We start from the raw sequence: 23,084 nt of genomic DNA, 5'->3' as shown, positions 1-23,084 counted from the left end.
CCGACTGTTGCTCCCCCATGCTTTACACTGCAGTTCTGTTCTATCCACAACACAGCTATAAGCGGTGACTCAGCTGCATCATCTATTGGAGTCTGAGGCCATCTGAACCATTCAGGCTGCTGCTGTTTTATTGCTTCATCGTGCTTTACACTGCAGCGCTGCTTGTTCTGATTGGCTGCTGTCTGCAAGCACAAGTTCAGTAGGAAGTGATAACATAGAGAGATGATTTCTATTACAGCAGGAAAAAAAAAAGATATAATCTACAAGAAAATAAATCTCTGAAGCATAAATATAGGATTCTGCAGCTCCTCACATTCAGGAGCATTATATTCAGCCTCTCCCCAGCCTGCCATGGCTGATGACAGAGAGTAATAGATTGTATATACCTGTCCTACAGTCACCTCTCCCCAGCCTGACATGGCTGATAACAGAGAGTAATAGATTGTATATACCTGTCCTACAGTCACCTCTCCCCAGCCTGACATGGCTGATGACAGAGAGTAATAGATTGTATATACCTGTCGTACAGTCACCTCTCCCCAGCCTTACATGGCTGATGACAGAGAGTAATAGATTGTATATACCTGTCGTACAGTCACCTCTCCCCAGCCTGACATGGCTGATGACAGAGAGTAATAGATTGCATATACCTGTCCTACAGTCACCTCTCCCCAGCCTGACATGGCTGATAACAGAGAGCAATAGATTGTAGTCACCTGTCATCATGTCTACTCAAACCTAGCAAAAACTGCATTTATAGCAGGGAGCAGAAGAGTATATTCACCTGCGCACCAGATGAACAGCAGACAGGCTGCAGCAGTCAGTGTTCGGCGGGGTCCCTAATCACTGGGTCAGAGCCCCTTCTTCTAGCTCTTTTTGGCTCAGGTCCTCCATCATGTCCTGCATGGACCTCCACAGAGCCCGGATGTTACCTTCCCCGAAGCCCTGTGCCCCCCGCCGCTCTATCAGCTCCAGGTAGCATGAATCTTTGGAGAATAGAGGTTCAGCAAACACCTGGAGGAGTATCTTCTCCTGCTCCTCGGGGGCGGAGTCCAACAAGATTCCAAAGTGCGAGAGCTGCTTTGGGGTGAACCCTGCTCTGAGGATCTCCGCTTTCTTCTGGGGATCACTGTAATAGGACGGGGGCTGCCCAGCAAAGATGACCCCGCTGTCAGCCAAGGTGCTTGCGGAACTGAAGATGTCAGGGGTCAGGAGCCCCACGTGCTGGATCCCACCTTCTTTATGATGCTGGAGAAACTGGTCTATTTGGTTTATCCCTTGCTGGGGTAAAGATTCTGCCATCACAATCTTCCCCACCTCCGCCTGCCCTGGGCACCCCACAGAGGTCAGACGGAGCCCGATCTGGGGGCCACTGATCTCAAACCCCCGGCTCGGGTCTTCTCCTTTCCGGAGAGGGAAATGTTCAAACCCAAAGCACTGTTTGTACCACTCGATCACATGTGGTGTGGTCCCTCGTGGGCAGGCATAAGTCACATGATCTATGCCTGTGACATTTACCAGAGAAGCAGCAGTGTCTTCTTTCTCAAGGGGTTGGAAGCCCGGCAGGAAGTTGGCGGTGCATCGGGAGCGGTCGATCAGGGTGTGCCTCACGTTCCCTAGGATGGACTTGACCACACAATAAGACACAGGGCCGACATCGCTGTGCAGCTGGGTTAGTGGGACTAAGAGGCCGCCGCCATTTCTCACCAGACGCTGGCACAACCCAGGCAGGTCGTCCACCTCGTAGCTGATGTTACATGCAGTGTCAGGGGACGGGAGGGGAACCGGAGAGTCATAGAGGAGGGCAGAGGCCTGAGGGATCTCATTGACAACGAACACAACGCTACCGCTTCTCAGGGCCACCTGACAGGGGGCGCCACCGTCCAGACCACGAGCAGCAAAGGGTGTAAATCTGTAACGGGTCACCAGATGGGCAATGATCTTCTGGGGGCTGGAGACCTGCAGGGCGATGTGACTGAGACGGATCAGCGGGGAAACCATGGTGCAGAGCGGGTACCATCAGCTGAAAGACAAGAACAGGAGATGTCACCTGCAGTCCTATGTAACATCACAGATAACACAGTGATAACTCTCTGAGCACAGATTATGTAGCTGTCACCTGTAGTCCTATGTAACACCACACATAACACAGTGATAACTCTCTGAGTACAGATAATGTAGTAGATGTTACCTGCAGTCCTATGTAACCACAGAAAACAAAGTGACAACTCTGGGCACAGATAATGTAGCTGTCACCTGCAGTCCTATGTAACATTACAGATAACAGTGATAACTCGGAGTTCAGATAATGTAGCTGTCACCTGCAGTCCTGTGTAACACCACAGATAACACAGTGATAACTCTCTGAGTACAGATAATGTAGTAGATGTGACCTGCAGTCCTATGTAACACCGCAGATAACACAGTGATAACTCTCTGAGTACAGATAATGTAGTAGATGTGACCTGCAGTCCTATGTAACACCACAGATAACAGGTATAACTCTCTAAGTACAGGTAATGTGGTTGATGTGACCTGCAGTCCTATGTAACACCACAGATAACAGGAATAACTCTCTAAGTACAGGTAATGTGGTTGATGTGACCTGCAGTCCTATGTAACACCACAGATAACAGGTGTAACTCTCTAAGTACAGGTAATGTGGTTGATGTGACCTGCAGTCCTATGTAACACCACAGATAACAGGTATAACTCTCTAAGTACAGGTAATGTGGTTAATGTGACCTGCAGTCCTATGTAACATTACAGATCACACACTATGTAAGTAACTATGTCACACTCAGCTCTGCTGCATCTCTCACCTCATCTCACCTTGCTGCACATTGATCCTCCATTCATGAGTTCTCCCAGTAATGCCTTGAAGGTGGACTGTACCATCTCACACACAGGAAGGGGGAGGAGCATGCGTTAATAACTGCCAGTGTTCATGCTTGTTGTACAGATCCCCCCTGTTTGTATCTGGGAATGGACTCTTCCCCCATTAATGTCACTGTTCAGGCAGTAAGCTGTATATGTTGGGGGCCCAGAGGAGTGTATATAGTATATACGGGAACCACTGCTCCCAGCATGCTCTGCCAGGTAATAACACGAAACGTTTTGCAGCTTCCTGAGTTCTGGGAAGTTGATGAGTCACGTGCTTCTGTTTCCTGCTAGATGAAAATGAAAAGTGATTTTCTTTCTTTTTTGAGTATTTTAAGTTTTTTTTGTGTGTGATAACTTTTTAGCTTTTTTCTATTGATGATAAAGTTTATCCAAAAATCACTTCTGGTGGGTAAATCTTCCCCATCTTTATCATCACATCCTCCCAGTGCACTATAAGCTGACAGACAGGAAGTTCAATGTGCACAGTGAATAGTCTTCCCCCATGATATCAGCTATAGAACATGCATGGTGTGATGGAGGCCTCCATAGTGTGGGGTCACTTCTTACCTCTCCCCAGGAGGTCAGGGGTCATGTGATGTCATCAGATGGAGCCAAGCACAGTGGTAGGCGAGGTGTTTAAGAGTGGGGGGCACTTACTTCCATAGATATTTGTAAATGACACTTCCTTTGTTTATATAACATCACTTTTTACCCACAATGCTGTACACCGACTCATCTAAATCATAGAAATAATCCAGGTACCTAATGTAGTTATAAGGGGATAAAATAAAGGGCCTATTCTCACATTACCTTGCCCCGGGTCCTCCTGCTGTGTCTCTGTGTCCTCCTGCTGTGTCTCCGGGTCCTCCTGCTGTGTCTCCGGGTCCTCCTGCTGTGTCTCCGGGTTCTCCTGCTGTGTCTCCGGGTCCTCCTGCTGTGTCTCTGTGTCCTCCTGCTGTGTCTCCGGGTCCTCCTGCTGTGTCTCCGGGTCCTCCTGCTGTGTCTCCGGGTCCTCCTGCTGTGTCTCCGGGTCCTCCTGCTGTCTCCGGGTCCTCCTGCTGTGTCTCCGGGTTCTCCTGCTGTCTCCGGGTCCTCCTGCTGTGTCTCCGGGTCCTCCTGCTGTGTCTCCGGGTCCTACTGCTGACCGCTGCCACTTTCAGGCTGAGCTTGTATCATCTCAGTCAGTGATTGGCTGAGCGGGCTGTCACAATACGAGTTCACCTCAGAAGGGGCCGTGGTCAGTGGGGGACATGCAGACACCGCAGGGGCGTAACGAGGTGAGAGTAGGCTCCTTATTTGCAATCAACCCCCCACGACTGGTATCAACACTTTCCCCCCTACATGTGCATATTAACCTCCTCTGCCCCCACATCTACTATTAACCCCCTCTGCCCTTGGTCTATTTTAAACCTTCTCTGATACCCCCCCCCCCCATCTACCGTCTATTTACCTCATTTATCCCCCCAACCTCTGTTGTTAAACCCTCTTTAACCCTCCACCCCCCCCCCAACTTCTACTATTAAGCTTATCCGCCCTTCCCAAGTCTGCTATTAACCCTAACATCAACTCCCCTCCCGAAGCAGTGGACGTTGCTGCAGGGAAGCATCTACTACATCACTGCTGCAAATACCGGCGTCCTATGGGTATGTATGGCTTCTCGGCCTTTTGGCTAAGATCAAGTGTAGTATCTGTTCTTAAGTGAGCAGAGAATGGCATGGGTAGAACGGTCGGCTGTGCGCTCTGAGCAGGCTTCCTAGTAGACCATGTCCATCTGGATCTGGCCATGAGGTTTTGAGGGGGTTGAGAGTCGAGGTGCAGAAGTGCCCTGGGAGTGGTGACCCCAGGGTGCCTGAACTCACTGGGTGTGGGACCCCACTGAGGAATGGCACTGTGCACGCACTTCACATTCACACCCCTTTGAGCACTCACCTCTAATCTTCCGGCCTCTGGCTCTGTGAAAATTATGAGGAATCTTTATAGATCCGGCCAGATGTCCAGGCTGTTTTACACGGCGCACATCTGATTTTATTCTTTTTGTCACTGTGTGTTCACTTTTCCATGTTTGTTTGTCCACTAGGATCTTTTGGGTTGCGGCCGCCTTTTGGGGGACCCCTCGGAGGTCTAGGGAAGGCAAGTGTGGCCATCTGTGCTCCTTGCCTCCCTCCCCCCCCCCCTGGTTCTCCTTCGGGAGTGATCACCTTTTGATTGAATACGGCGAACGGTGAGGGCCTGGGTGACGCTCAGGTATGAACTGTAGTTGTGTTTACTGGTCTGCTCTTGGCCTCGTCTGAGAGCGGACATTTGTCCTGGACCTTTGCAAGTGCCTTTTGGCCCGGAAGGGAATTAGGTGTGTTGGGGGCCCATTTCTTTTCAGAGTGGGCTTGCGATAAGACCGCATCCTAGTGCACTTTTTTTGTGTGGCACGCTACACTTTTTTAGAAGCACTTAGGTGATGAGAGCACGTTGTCTCGACTGTCAAGAAAAAAAAAATGAGTATGTATGGCAGTAACATAGATGCTTCCTCCAGCCTGAGTTTGGCCCGGCTGGTATGGAGAGTACCCCATACACTGTAGACCTGTGTAGTATAGAGGTTATTAATACAGTATAGGATCTGGTTATGTATATCGACAGTTCTGTGTTGGCAATGACTTCAGAAGGGAAGGATTTAGGGGTAGTGATTTCTGGTAGCCTTGAGTAATGAGTAACCACCAGTGCAACCAGGCAGTGGGGAAAGCAAACGGTATGCTGGGCTGTATATATATATTTAATGGTATGCTGGGCTGTATATGTAATGGTATGCTGGGCTGTAAAGCTAGAGGTATAACCAGTAGGAAGAAGACCAGTAGGAAGATTGTGATCCCGCTGTATAGAGCTCTGGTAAGGCCACATCTGGAATACTGTGTCCAGTTCCCTTACCTAAAAAAGGACATAAAATAGAACGGCTCCAAACACGGGCTACAAAAATGGTGGAGGGTGTCAGGCATCAAACATATCAGGAAAGACTTAAAGCGTAACTGTCATATTTTTTTTTATTGCAGAAATCAGTAGTATAAGCGATTTTAAGAAACTCTGTAATAGGTTTCATCAGCCAAAAAAGCCTCCTTCTGTACTCAAGAAGCAATCTCCCAGCCTCCCCCCCCCCCCTGACTTCTTATATGTGCATTATCAGGCAAACACGTCTTCATTACAGAGAAGCCAGTGAAGACGGCTCTGCTCTCTCCATTGTAAGCCTATGAAGGGGGGAGGGGCCGAGGGAGATGAGGGAGCAGGAAGAGGTGACATGAAGGTCAGCTGTTTGTAGACTCTCTGGGCACCTAAAACGCTAAATTCAGGTGTCAGAAAGGTCAGTGCTTATCTATGAAGTTACTGAGAGAAGATTGCAGGCTGTTGTGCTTTGCAGGACTGCTCCGTGCTCAGTCACTCCTAACAGCCCCTCCCCTCTCCATAGCCACATAATGGAGACAGAAATCCTTCTTCATTTGATGTGAGGGGGGTGGCTGGGAGATTGCTTTTTCAGTCCAGAAGGAAACTCTTTTAGTACATAAAACCTATTACAGAGTTTCTTAAAATTGCTTATACTATAGATATTTATTGTTTTTAGAAAAATGACCCTGAAATGACAGTTACGCTTTAAGAATTGGAATTTGTATAGTCTGGAGGAAAAAAGGGAAAAGGGGACATGATCGAAACCTTTATATATGTAAAAGGGGACTTCCAGGTAGAGGTTAAAAAAATTAAACTTCTGCAGAAGCATATAGCATTACTTACCTGTCTATCCCAGTTTTGAAACTACCAAAAATCCATTTGTTGGGGTTTTTTTTGCTCTGTTTTGTGTTTCTGTCCTTCCTGGTTTGGCATTACCCAGAATGCAATGCTTTCCCTCATGTGGTCATCACAGCCCCCACCCATTACAATCAGAAAAATTACTGCAGCAGCTACATCTGGCCGGTCAGAGATGGTGAATCAGTGAAAGGGGATTGGGTTATCCAGCCAAGCCTCCTGTGACATCACGCCCTGCCCCCTGTCTGCATCATCAGCAAACACACACAATGTGAGACAGAGGCATGTAAGATTTGTCTCCTAAGGTGGGATAGCAGAAGGAGCAGGAGACAATGTGGATTGGCACAGAGGCCATTTTTTTCACTTCCTGGATTTCTATCAGCTACCAGTGTGGCAGAACCGTACAGATACAGTAATACATTATATAGACACATCTATATATCTTTTAATAGAAAACAAGTTTTTCTTATCCGGAGTTCCCCTTTAAAAGACTAAATAAGGTTCTGGAGGGAAGTGTTTTTAGTAAAAAAAAAAAAAAAAAGAGCTCAAAAACAAGAGGACACAGTGAGAGGTTATCTAGGGGAAAGATCAGAAGCAAAGTGAGAAAATATTACTTTATTGAAAGAGTAGTAGATGCTTGGAACAAACTTCCAGCAGATGTAGTTGGTAAATCTAAAATAACAGAATTTAAACCTGCCTGGGATAAACATAAATCTATCCTAAGATAATAAGAATGGAAATACTAATAGGGCAGAGTAGATGAACCCAGTGGTCTTTTACTGCCGACAATCTTCTATGTATAGAATTTACACATATACAGTGAAACCTTGGATTACAAATAACTTGGTCTGAAAGCATTTTGCAGGACAAGCTAATAATTTAAAAAATAATGGACTGCCTCTATCCTGATAGTAGACTGGGTAAAAAGCCCTTTACTTTTAACCCACTGCTACCTGATCAACTCTGCCAGTGATCAGACTCCTTACGGCTCTCCTCCGGTGCCTGTCCGTGTCATCACTGCTTCCATCTGATCCCTGAATTAACCCCTTCACACAGCCTCCTCTGCTGCCACCAACATTTTTGTCAGGAACTGCAGGGCTGCTGCACAGGGCTATACAGAGCAGGGTCCTGTTCCTACCATGTAAAGGTATCAGCGATAAAACAGCTGCTTGTTGGCTGACCGCATCTTTTGTGTAGAGGATGTGTAGCTGATAGCAATTTACTTAAATGGCTGCACCGATACAGGAATCATTTGTGCAGCCCGTCCGCTTGATTAGTTGTGCCGTGTAAAGTCTCTACAAACAAAAGCAGATCTTGCTAATTGGTGCTCGTTTGCTTCCATAGACGGCCTCATATTGGGGACCCTAATGGTGCGTTTACACGAAACGATAATTGGCCCGATCGTACGATTAACGATGTCGGAGTAACGATTTTTTTTTTCATAACGATCAGTGTTTATACAGTACGATATATCGTACGGAAAATTCGTTTTGCGATCCTTAAGCCTATCTCACACATTGGTTAAATCGGCGAACGACTGTTCACACGGAACGTTCTGTGAATTCTTTGCGAACGACAATTTGATAACATGTTGAAAGATCAAAATGAACGATTTCTCGTTCGGCGTTTGATCGTTCGCTGCGTTTACACGTACGATTATCGTTCGAATTTGATTGTTATTGCGCAGATTCGCACGATAATCGTTACGTGTAAACGCACCTTAAGGGTCCATTCACACTTCCACAATATACAGTCCATGCCCAGACTGTATACAGCGAATTCGACTTTGGAACTCCTAACATCATTGCTCATTATGATGCTGGGAGCTCCAAAACTGTGGAAATATTTGTGTTACTGTACTGACACCCTATTTCAGTACAGTAGTGCGAATATTTAAACAGTTGTGGAGCTCTCATCATCATCATAATGAATCATAATTTTGGGAGTTCTGAGGTCCAGTCTGCAGTATACAGTCCATGTGCAGAACGTATATTGCGGATGTGTGAATCGCCCCTTAGGTCAATATCCGGGACATGAACCCAAGGACTCTCGGCATCCTAGGCTTGTCCAGCATCTTTAATACAGATAAGGTGGTCGCCGTTGAGCAGCCGTACCAACGGTTTGGCTATCTCCCGAAGGAGACCCAGGGGTGGAGGGAGGCAAGGAACCTGATGGCCACACATGCCTCCCCTAGACCTCTAGGGGGACACCCAAAAGGGCGACCGCAACCTAGAAAATCCTTGTGACAAAACACCCGTGAAAAGTGAACACACAGTGACAAAAATTAAATTAAATAAATAAAGATGTGTGCTGTGTGATACAGCCCGGACATCCTGCCGGATCTATAAAAATTACCCATAGCTCTCAACAGCCGGAGACCGGGAAGCTAAAGGTGAGTGTGCTCAAGAGGTGATAGCGAAGTACCGTGCTAAGTGCTTTCACTCAGTGGGATCCCATCCCCAGTGAGTTACGGCACCCTGGGGTCACCACTCCCAGGGCACTTCTGGCACCTCGGCTCTCAGCCCCCTCGAGCCCCTGGCACAGATCCGGAGGGTCATGGCATCTTGCACCGACTGACTTGCCGCGCCAGCCACCAGCTCAACCCTTAATTCCTCCATGTGGTTCCCTGCTCTCTCACGAGCGGTACTACACTTGATCTTAGCCAAAAGGCCGAGAAGCAATGTTATCCTGGAATAGATCTGTGTAAGATGACTTGTGATCAGGGGCGGGCTGGGCCGGGGGGCAGGGTGGCATATGCCCCCCGGGCCGGTCCCCCCAACACACCAAGGGCTGCGGCAGCCGGATGTCAGTAAGGCTGCTGTGCAGGGCCGTTTCTACATATCACAGGCAACAGGAACAGCTAAAGCACATTCAGGCCGTATTTGCCTAGGACGGCACCTTCAGGGGAAGGGGAAAAGGTTTTTTTTCCTCCCATGGTCGCCGGTGAGTGGGCGGGGCCATGATCGCGGGGGCGGGGCCACGGTCGCTGCGGGAGAGGGTGCTTACTTGTGTGGTTCTTCCTTCACTCATGGAGCAGGCAGCACAGCTCACAGCTTCCTGCCCACTGCCCTGGAAGAGAGGACAGACCACCCCCTCCTGCCTGGGACTGATGGAGAGGACCCCCATCTACTATGGCCTAGGTAAGGGTCGCGGGTGAAAGTGGGCGGGGCCAAAGTTGCGGGGGCGGAGTTTCGCGGGCGGGGGCCCATCCACTAGGCCTGAACAGTATATGGGTAAGATGTTTATTATGAATTATACAGCATTCCCTCTCCCCTGCACCATGGCCTAGTAAGCAGTATTGTGAGGGGAGAGGGGATGCTGTACCCCCTCCCATGTACTGTTCAGGGCCTGGTGCCCAAATATGCAGGGGGTCTGTATGGGTGCCAGGCCCTGAACAGTACATGGGTGAGGGGATCCCCTGCCCCCTCTCTGTATACTCTGGTCACCCAGCTTTCCAAGCATCATGTATGTAAGTGTAATTGAGGTCACCCAGCTTTCCAGCATCCTGTAGTCAGCATAATGGAGGTCACCCAGCTTTCCCAGCATCTTGTGTAGCAGTCAGTATAATGGAGGTCACCCATTTTTCCCAGCAGCCTGTAGTCAGTATGATGGAGGTCACCCAGCTTTCGCAGCATCCTGTAGTCAGCATAATGGAGGTTACCCAGCTTTCCCACCATCTTATGGTGTGTTTACACAGAGAGATTTATCTGACAGCTTTTTGAAGCCAAAGCCAGGAACAGACTATGAACAGGGAACAGGTCATAAAGGAAAGATTGAGATAACTCCTCTTTCCAAATCCATTCCTGTCTTTGGCTTAAAAAAATCTGTCAGATAAATCTCTCTGTGTAAACGCAGCATTAGGGTACAAACCCACACACCGTATATGCAGCAAATACGCAAAAGTTTGATGGTGAAGATTTGATGCTGTGTTCAGTTATTTAGATCTAATCTGCTGCGTATTTGTTGCGTATCGCAGCAGTAAATACGCTGTGTATATGGTGTGTGGGTTTATACCCTTATACTCAGTGGCTGGTAGCCTCGGGGAGCTGCACAGTAGATCTATACTTTGCAGCTGAAAACCACATCAGCACAATTGTGCTAATTGGTTCCCTATAAAGGAGCACTCCAGCCCTTACCTTTTATTACCCTCCCCACATCAGTGCAGGGATGGTAGATAGCACCCCGGGCCTGGACTTCTGTCAGCAGCGATGTTCTGACAGTTCGGATAACTTCTCCAGCCCTTCTGGTCATTTGTGACCAGGGAATTTCTACTGCTCTGTGTGAAGGGGCCAGAAGTCACTTTGTCAATAGAAGTCTATGGGACGGTTCTGTTTCTGTGATGAGCCGTCCCATATACTTAGGGTATGTTTACACCAGGGCTGTGGAGTCAGGCGGAATAGTCACACTGAGACAGGCGGGATTCCACCGCAGAATCCCGCCTGTCTCAGTGTGAAACTGCTTCTCTATGGGAGAGCATGCGCTCTTCCGCTGCCGCCGCTCTCCACTCAAAGAAGTGACATGTCACTTCTTTGAGTGGAGACAGCGGTGGAGCGTGCGCTCTCCCGTATAGAAGCCGGGATCCCTAGTGGTGCCGCAAGAAACTAGCATGTCATTCATTGAATAGCAGCCACAGAAAACCCTGTCAGTTCACACAATGGAGCGTCCGGCTCCGGCCGCATGCTCCATTGTGAGCAGCGGAGAATTCTGATGCGGGCGCGCACGGATGCACCCGCATCTGAATTCAACGGCGCTGAAGATCATCCTGCAGTATCGGCCAGGATGATACTATCTGACACCAGCCGGGTCACGAAATGGCCAGTGTCATACAGTGTTTGAACATAGCCTCATACAGGAAAGTGACACAGGGAGCAATTGGAATTCCCTGTTTACAAATGAGTGGAAGGCCCGAAGACGTTATCTGAACTGTGGGAACATGGCTGCTGGAGGACGTACAGGTCCAAGTTACCATCTACCTTCCCTGCACTGATGTGGGGAGGGTATTACTAGGTAAGGGACAGGGTGGTCCTTGAAGGATGGGCCGCTAGCCGCTACTCATGGGCCAGTGCTGTGGGCTTGCCCCCCAGGCTAAAATTTGCCAGCCAGCCCCTGCTTGTGATATAGGATCTATCCCTGGTCCCGGCTCAGCTGTAGACGTTGCAGATACTTGTCGCCTCTTGCCAGGTTCACTGCGTGTCTTTTCTATGTAAAACCTCCAGAGACTCCTGCGATGCAGGAATGTTCCGGATTCCCTATAGAGACGTTCAGTCACATGACAACCCTGAATAGACGCTTTTGTGACCGCCTCCTGCCCTGATTTGCATACTTACCCAGGATGCACCTGACGTCTCGTAGGTTTGTAGCTGTAACTTTAGCTTCATTTTACTGTTTCTTTTAGTTGTAAAGTTTAGAAACAGATCAGATGCATTGTATCCGGATGACATAGAATGTAACATATACACAGTACAGACATGGATCCCGTCCTCTCCATGTGTGTGATGAGCGGCGCGCAGAGTCCGTGTAGTGTCTCCCGCTGTATACTGTATACTCTGGTTTCTCTTCAGATCGAATAAATCTTTCGCCTTTTACTAAAGATTTCCGTGGAGAGGAACAATTATGAGTTTCACTCAATTTTTTGATGCCCGGCGGAAGCTGGGCTTCCTATACCTGGTCAAAAATAGTAAAAAGATTGTTATTTCTGCACCATGAGAAGTATGTGACTAACCCATGGTTGTATGGCATGATCTTCGTGGAGTTTAGCAATATGTACAAGGAGGCTTGCAAGGGCTGAAAAGGGGTCCCAGATCGAGATGAGCGAACCTGGAGCATGCTTGAGTCCATCCGAACCCGAATGTTCAGCATTTGATTAGCGGTGGCTGCTGAAGTTGAATAAAGCCCTAAGGCTATGTGGAAATCATGGATATAGTCATTGGCTGTATCCATGTTTTCCAGACAACCTTAGAGCTTTATCCAAGTTCAGCAGCCCCAGCTAATCAAATGCTGAACGATCGTCACGACCTTTCAGGGGTGTGAGCAGGGACAAGTGGGACACTCCCTGGTTCTATGAAAGTGTCAGGTGTGAGAGGGAATTCCAACTGGAAGGACTCAAACCCGACTTGTGGAAACCCAAGATGATCCTCAATCTCATTAGAGCGCAGAACTTATTGGAGCTTGTTCCAGGGCTAATGTGGTATTGGCCAAGTTGACCAATGACCCATGCATGCCCCCAACCTGTGCAACACGAGGTACTGCCCCAGGTGCCCCTTCTCAGAGAAAACATCTTTCCGTTTAATTAAATTTTTCCTATACATGGTGAATAACAGATAAGCAATTCACAAACTTTATTCTAGGAGGCTCTACAGGCACTGGTGTTATTCATGCCTGGTAGTATAGGTGTGAATGTTGTCGTCATCTCTAGTTCTTCTTTTCTTTATAAACTTGGAAAAATATCCGCAAGAAAAATTATAATTAACCTGTCTAAACCATTATCGCTCTGGATCATGAGTGAAGCCTCCCCCCTTACTTTATTTGTATTTTGGTGGGAAAAAAAAAACAGTTTTTTAAATTAGCTGGTGTCAGAAAGTTACACAGATTTGTAATTTATTTCTATTTTAAAAATCTCCAGTCTTTCAGTACTTATCAGCTGCTTTATGTCCTGCAGGAAGAAGTGTATTCTTTCCAGTCTGACACAGTGCTCTCTGCTGACACCTTTTTCCCATGTTGGGGATGCGCTGTATTTATCTTTTATCTTGAAAACTTTGAGAAAATGAAAAAAAGAAAAAGAAAAAAGAAGCGTCCACAGATCAGATATTCCTAAAACAATTTAGTTTGGTGTAAAAGATATAAAATGTAAAAATTGCTAAATGTCTTGTATTCTTAAAGGGCGGGTCCTCATTTGACATTTCAGGGGTTCACAAGGCCAACATTTTAGTGACACACATACACACCAGGGGAGCTTTGGGATGTTCTTTCTCATACAAGTAGGGACTGTCCAGCTCATCCCCATTCCATTTATCAAGATCTTGGGAGTGTGACTCTGGAAGGAAGGAGGGCCCTGATATCTTGACACAATAACTTAGCCAAAGCCATTTAAAGTATCGGACAGTGGTGGCTCCTCAGTGATCTGCAGAGACTGCTGTGATCCCTGCAGGACCTCTCTCAGTGCAGCTGGGACATCAGAGAGGCGATAGAGGAGACCAAGAAGGGCCTGAAAGGATACTTTAAAGGGAACCTGTCACCCCCCGTGCCGGGGTGACAGGTTCCCGACCCCCCGTTAGAGACCCCTATACTTACCTCATCGCGCCGGGTCCCGCTTCTGAAGATGGTCGGGTCCCGGAGATCTTAGCCGCCGCAGCTCGGCGCGCGCTGAGAGATGAGTCCAACACCCATAGAGAATGACAGGAGAGTCCAGCGCTCCGTCATTCTCTATGAGCGTTGGACTCATCTCTCAGCGCGCGCGCCGGGCTGCGGCGGCTGAGATCTCCGGGACCCGACCATCTTCAGAAGCGGGACCCGGCGCGATGAGGTAAGTATAGGGGTCTCTAACGGGGGTCGGGAACCTGTCACCCCGGCACGGGGGGTGACAGGTTCCCTTTAAGGAGGAATCCAAGTGCATCATCTTCCCTTCCAAAGTGGAGCCCCAGGAAAGGGGTGAGAAATGTAAATGATTCTTTTCAGAAAGCTCCACACCCTCCTGACCAAGCTGCAATATTCCAGAAACATCTCTAAGGGTAAAGAGCAAATGATGGAAGTCGACAGGGACTACTACTACAGCAACATCTACACTTGGAAAACCACAGATCAAGATGTTGCTGATTAGTTCCCATTCGCTATCTAGGGAAAAATCTTTGCACTATTTTTGGCAATGCTCATGGGCTCAGGCCATGTTGGATGCACTAAAATACAAGTTCAGAGACTCTGTCCCCAGGAGCAGACTATCACATGACACTGTGTTTTATGGACTATTTCCTGGGGATCACATGGTTGGGGCTATGCAGGAGGCCTGCAGCCTTATCAGCTGTTATAAATTAAAGGGGTACTCCAAAGAATTTTTTTTTTTTTTTCAAATCAACTTGTTTTAGAAAGTTATATAAAGTTATAATTTACTTCTATTTAAAAATCTCCAGTCTTCCAGTACTTATCAGCTGCTGTATGTCCTGCAGGAAGTGGTGTATTCTTTCCAGTCTGAATCAATGCTCTTTGCTGCCACCTCTGTCCATATCTGCAATTGTCTAAAGCTTCTGCATATCCGCATAGGAAACCTCTCCTGCTTTGGACAGTTCCTAGACAGAGGTGGCTGCAGAGAGCACTGTATAAGACTGGAAAGAATAATTGGTCTCCATGTATTGGGCTCAGTAGAACCAAATCTTCCATAATTTCCTCTACTTTCTTCAACTAAAAGGTTATAGATGGGGCTCCGGGCAGCTCCACAGTGCTACAAAGGACATGCTTTTTAACTATGACTTAAAAGCTAAATCTGTATAGTCCAAACGAAAGAAGGGAAAGTGGGAACACAATGGAAGCCTTTATATATATATATATATATATATATATATATATATATATATATATATTACAGGAGGAAAGAAGATTACGGGCGGGTTCAGACTATGGAATTCTCACGGTTAAATTCCGCCCGATTCCGTAGCTCGTACCCGTTCACGGCAATGCGCCTTTCCGCCGCCTCCATAGGCACCATTCTATGGGCTGGCTGATTCCGCTATCCACTGAAAGAATTGACGTGTATAGAATGGTGTCTATGGTATGGGCGGAGAAGCACATTGCCGTGAGTGTGAACGAGCTACGGAATCCGCCAGAATTTATCCGCGAGAATTCCATAGTCTGAACCCGCTCAAAGGGAGAAATTATTAAAACTTTTATACATGTTATAGGAGGGACAGGGCTGTATTTACCACTAGGTACCTGTGGTCCAGCACCTTGCAGGGGGCAGCACCAGGAAGCAGGGGGAAGGAAACAACTTTTTGTCTCCCACCTCCCATTCAAACTTGCCAATAAATCTGGTGTCTATTCGAGGGGGAGGGGGGTATGGTGGTATTGGTCAGGTCTGGTATGGCGGTGTTATCCAGTTATCTAATCACAGTATAGGGGAATTGGATAGGTCTGGTATGGCGGTGTTATCCAGTCACAGTATGGTGGTATTGTTCATGTCTGGTATGGCGATGTTATCCAGTCACAGTATGATGGTATTGGTCAGGTATGGCAGTGTTATCCAGTGACCGTATGGTGGTATTGGTCAGGTCTGGTATAGCAGTGTTATTCAGTCATAGCATGGAGGTATTGCTTAGGTCTAGTATGGTGGTGTTATCCAGTCACAGTATGGTGGTATTGATCAGGTCTGGTGTGGCAGTGTTATCCAGTCACAGTATAGTGGTATTGTTAAGGTATGGTATGGCAGTGTTATCCAGTCACAGGAGGGTGGTATTGATCAGGTCTGGTGTGGCAGTGTTATCCAGTCACAGTATAGTGGTATTGTTAAGGTATGGTATGGCAGTGTTATCCAGTCACAGGAGGGTGGTATTGATCAGGTCTGGTGTCACGGTGTTATCCAGTCACAGTATGGTGTTATTGTTCACCTCTGGTATGGTGGTGTTACCCAGTCACAGTATGGTGTTGTTGTTCAGCTCTGGTATGGCAGTGTTATCTAGTCACAGTGTGGCGGTATTGGTCAGGTCTGGTATGGCAGTGTTATCCAGTCACAGTATGGTGGTATTAGTCAGGTCTGGTATGGCAGTGTTACCCAGTCACAGTATTGCAGTATTGTTCAGGTTGATGTGCCATACCAGAGGTGAACACCTGGAGCTTTTATCTACTAATCTACCAATTCTGTGGTGAGAATTCCCTCAGACAATATGCAAACTACTCTAATCATTGATTCAATGTGGAAATTTGTTTGTTTTAAGCAGTTAAAAACCATGAAAAACACGATTCAGACAATTCTACATAATGAGAAATATATGAACATATAGAGAAATTATGGGACTGAAACCAGGCTCCCATTTCCTTCTCAGTAGTCATGTGCTGTTAGCAGGATTAGTGGCCATACGCCTATTGGTTACCACATGAGGGTCTGGCTTCGGCTCCATGTGGTCATCTGTGAGTCCATCTAAGTGTGCCATTTAAGTGTGAAAAATGAATTAATACCAGAATTGAAACCAGAATTAAACCAAAGGTAACACTCCGCCATATTCTCATCTCCTCTCCCTCTCTTTGCTCACAATGTTTATCTTGGCTTTCACCTTTGCTTCCATTATCCTCAAACTCTGTGTTAACCCTCCACTCCCCAAGTAACAATCTCTTTATTTCTCCTGCTCTTTTACCTGCTGATCTCACCCCTCCTTTTATCCTCTTTCCATACACTAAAACCTTTACCTGTAAATGCTCTCAATGTCCGCGCCCTCTTACCTACTCACACCTACTATCTCTGTCTCTGCTACTTCTCACTGCTGGAGACATTTCACCAAACCCTGGCCCTCCCCACCTGATCTTATCTACTCCACTGCCCTCCTTTCGTCCACATTCTTCTAGATCACGGCAGCACCCCTCTAACACCATACGCATCCGTCCTGACCCCCCTCCCCCTGTCCCTTTCTCTGCTGCACTCTGGAACGCACGCTCTGTCTGCAATAAACCTACATTCATACATGATCTCTTTCTTTACCACAACCTCTTCTTCCTAGGCATAACTGAAACATGGCTGTCCCCTACTGACACTGCTTCCCCTGCTGAACTCTCCTATGGTGGGCTCCAGTTTACTCACACCCCTCGCCCTGGCAATAAGCCGAGTGGCGGGGTTGGCCTGCTGCTAATGGACAACTGCTCCTTTACCCCAAGCCCTCCTCTCCCTGCTCTCACCCTCACCTCCTTTGAAGTACACTCTATCCGTATCTATTCTCCCTCTAACCTCCAAGTGGCCGTCATCTACCGACCACCAGGCTCCGCAACCACCTTCCTTGACCAGTTTAACACTTGGCTGTTGCATTTCCTTTCAACAGATATTCCCACCATCATCATGGGCGACTTCAACATCCCCATCGACACGACCAAATCACCCGCCTCTAAACTCCTATCACTAGCCTCCTCCTTTGGCCTTACACAGTGGTCCTCTATGGCCACTCACTGGACCTCATCTTCTCCCGCCTCTGCCCCATACTTGACCTCACCAGCACATCTCTCCACATCTCTGACCACAACCTCCTAACTTTCTCGTTTCTCCTCTCTTCATCTGCCCCCCCCCAGTCCAGAAACTTGCCCACCCTCGCAGGAACCTCAGAAACCTCAACATTCAAACACTCTCTGACTCCCTTCTGCCTCTCTCCACCATACACTCTCTGAACGACACTGACACAGCCGCAACCTTCTACAACTCCACAATAACCTCAGCCCTCGACTCTGTTGCCCCTCTCACGAAAAAGAGAACACGAAGCACGAACAGACAGCCCTGGCACACCGACCTAACCAAACAACTAAGGAGAGTGTCCAGAGCTGCTGAGCGGTGCTGGAAGAAGACCGACTCTGAGGAACACTTCCAAACATATAGGAGAGCACTCCTTGAGTTCAAATCTGCCCTCACCTCTGCTAAACAGGACTACTTTTCTTCCCTCATATCTTCCTTATCTCACAACCCTAGGCAACTGTTTAACACCTTCAACTCTCTTCTCCGCCCCCCACTGCCACCCCCCACATCTCTCATCACTTCTGAGGACTTCACCACATTCTTCAAGCAGAAAATCGATTACATCAGGGTAAGCTTCACCGCACAGTCCCCTCAGCCCCCCCTCATGCCTGTCTACTGCCCGTCCCCACTAACTCACCTTTCCACCATCACAGAAGAACATCTCTCCAAACTACTCTCCACATCACATCTCACCACCTGCGCACTTGACCCAATTCCATCCCACCTTATCCCCAACCTCTCCTCAGCACTTGTCCCAGCACTAACCCATCTCTTCAATCTATCACTAACTTATGGCATCTTCCCATCTCCATACAAACATGCAACCATCACACCCATCCTCAAAAAGCCATCCCTTGACCCTACCTCCTTATCCAGCTACCGCCCCATCTCTCTTCTCCCCTTTGCCTCAAAACTCCTGGAACAACATGTCTACCATGAACTTTCCTCCCATTTTTCATCCAACTCGCTTTTTGACTCCCTGCAATCTGGCTTCCGCCCCCACCACTCCACAGAAACCGCCCTCACCAAAGTGGCTAATGACCTGCTGACTGCCAAAACCTTGCACCAATATTCTGTGCTCCTTCTCCTTGACCTATCTTCTGCCTTCGACACAGCTGACCATTTTCTCCTCTTACAAATCCTCTCATCCCTTGGTGTCACTAGCCTAGCCCTCTCCTGGATCTCCTCTTACCTCTCCAACCGCACTTTTAGTGTCTCCCATTCTCACACCACCTCCTCTCCTCGTCCCCTTACTGTTGGTGTTCCCCAAGGCTCTGTACTTGGGCCTCTTCTCTTCTTCATCTACACCTCTGGCCTGGGACATATCATAGAGTCCCACGGCTTCAGCTACCACCTGTACGCCGATGACACACAGATCTACCTCTCTGGTCCGGATGTCACCTCTTTGCTATCCAGGATTCCAGAGTGTCTATCGGCCATATCCTCCTTCTCCTCCTCACGCTTTCTAAAACTCAATATGGACAAAACAGAACTTATCATCTTTCCCCCATCTTGCTCCACCCCGCCTTCTAATCTGTCAATCACTATCAACGGCTGCACTCTGTCCCCTGTCCCCCAAGTCCGCTGCCTTGGGGTCACCTTTGACTCTGCCCTGTCCTTTAAACCACATATTCAGGCCCTGACCACCTCCTGCCGCCTTCACCTCAAAAACATTTCCAGAATCCGCTCTTTCCTCACCCCTCACTCCACAAAACTGCTGGTCCATGCTCTCATTATCTCCCGCTTGGACTACTGTAACATCCTCCTCTCTGGCCTTCCAGCTAACTCCCTTGATCCCCTCCAGTCTATCCTTAACACTGCTGCCCGACTAATCCACCTTTCCCCTCGCTTTGCCTCGGCCTCTCCCCTCTGCCAATCCCTCCACTGGCTCCCCATTGCCCAACGTATTCACTTTAAACTGTTGACCATGACATACAAGGCAATCCACAACCTGTCCCCTCCGTACATCTCTGACCTGATATCCCGCTACCGTCCCTCACGCAACCTTCGATCCTCCAGTGACCTTCGTCTGCACTCCCCCCTTGTTCGTACCTCGCACAACCACCTCCAAGACTTTGCCCGGGCCTCCCCCATACTCTGGAACTCACTACCCCAACACATCCGTCTCTCATCCACCATCATGTCCTTCAAAAGTAACCTGAAAACCCATCTCTTCAAACTAGGCTACAACCTATAATAACTCTGCATCACACTTGAATGGCTGCACTTTACCTCCTGTTTCTCTCCCTATACCCTATAGATTGTAAGTCCTCGCGGGCAGGGTCCTCTTCCCCATGTACTAGTCTGTCTTTTGCTGTCACGTAATGTTTTCTGATCTTGTATTGTTCCTGCCTGTTGCCTTTCTATTGTATAGCGCTCTGGAATTAAGGGCGCTTTATAAATAAATAATAATAATAATAATAATGTGGTGACAGACAGTAAATGTGGGAACGCGGCCTAAGACTGATCAGATATCAATATGATGTTTAGAAACTAGAAATTCATGATGCTAATTGGTGAGTGAGGATGGGGTGTCTGCAGGTGTAGTGCCTAGGGCGGCAGCAGCAGCTGGTAATACGGCCCAGAGGACGGAATGCTAGATCTGTGCAGGACGACTTAAGAGAATAGATCTGTCTCTTGTCCCGGCTCAGAAAGGGTCTGCAGACACTTGTCGCCTCCCACCGGTCTTGTTTCTTTGTTAAACCTGGTAACATTTTCAGTGCCCTCCAGTGACGCCTGCGATGCAGGAACGTTCCGGGTTCCCTATAGAGACGTGCAGTCACATGACAACCCTGAATGGCCACCTTTTGTAACCGCCCCCTGCCCTGATTTGCATACTTACCCAGCATGCACCTTACCTGTCTTGTAACTTTGTAGCTGTATCTTTAGTTTTATGTTACTGTTTCTTTTAATTGTAAAGTTTAGTAACAGATCAGCTGCATTGTACCCGGATGATGTAGAATGTAACATATACACAGTACAGACATAGGTCCCGTCCTCTCCATGTGTGTGCTGAGCGGCGCGCAGAGTCCGTGTAGTGTCTCCCACTATATACTTTATACTCTGGTTTCTCTTCAGATCGAATAAATCTTTCGCCTTTTACTAAAGATTTCCGTGGAGAGGAACAATTATGAGTTTCATTTAATTTTTTGATGCCCGGCGGAAGCTGGGCTTCCTATACCTGGTGAATGATAGATGAACAGTTCATAAGATAAATTGTAAGTGGATGGAACAGATGATGTACGCAAGCCATGTTTTTCTAGCAATTTATAATTTTTTGCTTTTTTACCAGCATTATGAAGGATTTTGCGTTAAAGGAGAAATCCGGCCAAAATAAATTTTTGATATGTTGTTACTTATGAAAAGTTATACAAATTTCTAATGTACATTAATTATGGGAAATGCACATATAGGGCTATTTCCCTTAATTTAGTAGATCAGGAAGTGTTAGAATTCTCTCAGATCCAGTGACGTCACGACCAAAGGTGTAATTCCTATGGAGTGTCCAGCAGAGGGCGCTCTATATATAGAAGTCTATGGGACTTTATTGTGTCTATAGATGTCTATGTAATGTAATGTAGTGTAGGGTAGTGTACAGTATGCTTTATTGAATGAATACATCTATGGAATACTTTGGGGAGCAAGGGTACTTGCTCCCTAAAGTATTGCATAAATGTATTCATTCAATATATTAGGATATCACAGTAAGCCCGCCGATCCGGACTATATACACTGAACTACAGCTCCCATCATCTGCTTATAGTATGAACAGGTGATGGGAGCTGTAGCTGGGTTATGGATGACTTGCCTGCTGCCGCTGATGCCACTGCTTATGCCGCCAGGCGCAGGGGGGAGCGGCTCAGTACACAGGAGCGCTCCCCCCTCCTCCTCCTTCCGGGATACCTTCCCCCCTATACCACTGCTGACTCCCCGCCTGGCCGCCGCTCTCCGCTTTCATATACCGGCTCCCACTGATGGATCAGTGCGGACACCAGGATGCATCAGTGGGAGCCGGTATATGAGAGCGGAGAGCGGCACTACACTACATTACATTACTTTACATAGACATCTATAGACACAATAAAGTCCCATAGACTTCTATATATAGAGCGCCCTCTGCTGGACACTCCATATGTGACGTCACTGGATCTGAGAGAATTCTAACACTTCCTGATCTACTAAATTGAGGGAAATAGCCCTATATGTGCATTTCCCATAATTAATGTACATTAGAAATTTGTATAACTTTTCATAAGTAACAACATATCAAAAATTAATTTTGGCCGGACTTCTGTTTTAACCCCTAGACGACCCAGGACGTAGAGTTATGTCATGGAAGTCTGTCACCAGACGACCCTTGACGTAACTCTACGTCCCGGGTGTTTCTCCGGCTATGAAGCGCGCTCCGGAGCAGAGCACGCTTCACAGCAGGTGGGGGCCGGCTGCAATCAGCACCAGTAATGACACGCTGCAGCAATCGCGCTGCCGCATGTCATTAACCCCTCAAATGCTGCGATCGGGCGCGGCCGCGGCGTTTAAGTGTAAGTGACAGGGGGAGTCCCCTGTCACTTACCGATCGGGACCCCCGCAGTGTGACTGCGGGGGTCCCGATCGTTAAAACGAGGTCTCTCACCTGCCTCCGTGCGGTCCGATCGGCGATCTGCTACACTGAGCCTGCACAAGCAGGCTCAATGAGCAGATCGCCGATAACACTGATCAATGCTATGCCATAGGCATAGCAATCATCAGTGTAGAAATCCAAGTAGTGAATGTAAAAGTCCCCCAAAGGGACTTGAAATGTGTAAAAAAAAAAAAAGTTAAAAACACCAATACACTACCCCAAAGCCCCTCCCCCAATAAAAGTTGAAATCACCCCCCTTTCCCATTATATAAATAAAACATATAAAAATAAATAAACATATAATATACCGTAGCGTGCATAATTGTCCGATCTATTAAAGTATAACAAGTGTCATTGCGAACTGAGAATAGCGTAGACGAAAAGAGGGAAAAAAGTGTGCGGATTACCCATTTTATGTTACATTATATATATAAAAAAACAATTAATAAAAAGTGATCAAAACGTCCGATCTTCACAAATATGGTATTAATGAAAACTAGAGATCATGGTGGAAAAAATTACACCCCATACAGCCCTGTAGGTGAAAAAAATAAAACCGTTATAAGCGTCACAATAGGGCCATTATATTATTAACAAATTGCCAAAAAA

The 23,084-nt window shown here is 47.5% G+C and overlaps 1 protein-coding gene, 2 non-coding genes and 1 pseudogene across 5 annotated transcripts; 3 read left to right on the top strand and 1 right to left on the bottom strand.

Annotated features, from left to right (window-relative positions):
- Positions 1 to 89: 89 nt before the first annotated feature.
- Positions 90 to 3,087, bottom strand: HPDL (4-hydroxyphenylpyruvate dioxygenase like). Of its 3 annotated transcripts, none has more exons than XR_011364159.1 (3): positions 2,823 to 3,087; positions 785 to 2,023; positions 101 to 182 (listed from the first exon to the last, which is right to left on the bottom strand). XR_011364159.1 is itself a non-coding variant. In XM_069979377.1 (2 exons), the coding sequence occupies exon 2, from the start codon at positions 1,999 to 2,001 to the stop codon at positions 844 to 846; it is 1,158 nt and encodes a 385-aa protein (XP_069835478.1). In that variant the 5' UTR covers positions 2,002 to 2,023; positions 2,823 to 3,087; the 3' UTR covers positions 90 to 843. The 3 variants fall into 3 exon arrangements, 1 of the variants encoding a protein (XP_069835478.1); XR_011364160.1 differs by having other exon boundaries at positions 2,833 to 3,087; XM_069979377.1 differs by having other exon boundaries at positions 90 to 2,023.
- Positions 3,088 to 4,532: 1,445 nt separating this feature from the next.
- LOC138800252 (U2 spliceosomal RNA) lies at positions 4,533 to 4,650 on the top strand (annotated as a pseudogene).
- Positions 4,651 to 12,204: 7,554 nt separating this feature from the next.
- LOC138800136 (U5 spliceosomal RNA) lies at positions 12,205 to 12,319 on the top strand. Its single transcript, XR_011364342.1, has one exon. It is a non-coding gene; the product is annotated as a U5 spliceosomal RNA (small nuclear RNA).
- An 8,593-nt stretch (positions 12,320 to 20,912) lies between these two features.
- On the top strand, positions 20,913 to 21,027 carry LOC138800139 (U5 spliceosomal RNA). The gene has a single exon (XR_011364345.1). It is a non-coding gene; the product is annotated as a U5 spliceosomal RNA (small nuclear RNA).
- Positions 21,028 to 23,084: the final 2,057 nt, after the last annotated feature.

The sequence above is a fragment of the Dendropsophus ebraccatus genome, chromosome 8 (assembly GCF_027789765.1).
Source record: "Dendropsophus ebraccatus isolate aDenEbr1 chromosome 8, aDenEbr1.pat, whole genome shotgun sequence".
NCBI classification, from domain to species: domain Eukaryota; kingdom Metazoa; phylum Chordata; class Amphibia; order Anura; family Hylidae; genus Dendropsophus; species Dendropsophus ebraccatus.
The sequence above is the reverse complement of the archived record's forward strand: the minus strand, read 5'-3'. Positions and strand labels throughout refer to the sequence as shown.

Coding starts and splice junctions, on each gene's coding strand:
- HPDL (XM_069979377.1), bottom strand. CDS start 2,001: ATGGTTTCCCCGCTGATCCGTCTCAGTCACATCGCCCTGCAGGTCTCC.